The 1189-nt window shown below is 43.2% G+C and overlaps 1 protein-coding gene across 1 annotated transcript; it reads left to right on the top strand.

Annotated features, from left to right (window-relative positions):
- Nucleotides 1-631: 631 nt before the first annotated feature.
- Bfra_007596 (uncharacterized protein) lies at nt 632-946 on the top strand (the record flags this gene model as incomplete). The annotated part of the gene is given in 2 exon segments (XM_037337968.1): nt 632-645; nt 661-946. 2 exon segments carry the CDS (start codon nt 632-634, stop codon nt 944-946), a joined length of 300 nt encoding a protein of 99 aa, XP_037190031.1.
- Between the last annotated feature and the right edge of the window lie 243 nt (nt 947-1189).

Here is a 1189-nt window from a genome sequence, read left to right as displayed (position 1 = left end):
ATCAAAGACCACTTAATATAATGGCAAAACCGTGTCTGGAGTATTCCCTGAAAATAAATATGCTTCTTTGTATAGCTCATGGAAGGTTCAATCCGAAGAAAATCATTGTCGTTGAATTGGAGCGGCAATATCTACCTGGTTGCCCCTACCCAAAGCTGATCATTGTCAGCCGCCGATACTACGCGACGTCGCCGAAGAAAAGCTTTAACTCAGTTCTAGTGAAGCAATAATGAGCAATAAGAAAAGGAACTAGATGACAATGATTCATGTCAGTGATACTAATCATAAAAACGTGTTCGTGCGATGTTCTATGACGTTCAATTCTTCAATCGCGTACCAGTAGAGTGGTCTAAACTACTATTCCCTGGGATGAGAATGCGAAATGATGAACGGAAACATATGACAGTAATGAGAAAGACAGTGGATGGATCAGTCCCAGACGATAGTAGTATCGATGTCAAAAAATCGCAAATTCTCCTCGGGAGCCTAGCAGACTATTCAGAAGGACTCAAAGCTTGCGCAATCGTAGATCGTGAAGGGCTAGAATGCTTAGACAATCAATGCGATGCTTGCGATCATTTAGTGTTTCTGATCTTCTAAGGCTCATTCATGAGTCGTTGTTATAGGCATAATGGCTGTTGAACAGTCGAATTAAGTCAGTATTCGCTCGTCATTGTACCGGAAACTCGGTCTTCTCTTCTCCTTCTCATTCACCCTCGCAAATGTAGAGAATGTCGATCAAGACATCAAACAATCTGTACGTAATAAGGTACCAGAAAATGTACTCGGTGACCCCGCACCGTTTCCATTCAAGTTCTCCAAGAAGCTCAGCCATGATACTACTCATTCACCTAAGTCTTGGACCCTAGATTGCCCACTTTCTATCAGACGCTCTGAGCGATGTCGTCAGATCATAGAGACCACGGCTCATGCTTTCATCCTGTAGCCGCATATCTACTCAGATAAGCAATTTCCTTTCGTCCTTCGGCCCAGTCATTATATATAAATAAGCAAGCTCCCGATGAAGACGGAGATCCCGACCGGCATTATGACTCGTGCATACATGCAGATAGCTAGTGAGCAGCCGAGCAAGCCACTTAGCCATGTGATATAACACTATAACGCGGGAACAAGGCAACTACATAATATCTAGCAAGAACACCAAGTGGCATTGCGACGAATGATAAAA

This window comes from Botrytis fragariae (assembly GCF_013461495.1).
Source record: "Botrytis fragariae strain BVB16 chromosome Unknown tig00000112, whole genome shotgun sequence".
Classification (NCBI taxonomy): domain Eukaryota; kingdom Fungi; phylum Ascomycota; class Leotiomycetes; order Helotiales; family Sclerotiniaceae; genus Botrytis; species Botrytis fragariae.
This window is presented reverse-complemented; position numbering and strand designations above follow the sequence as displayed.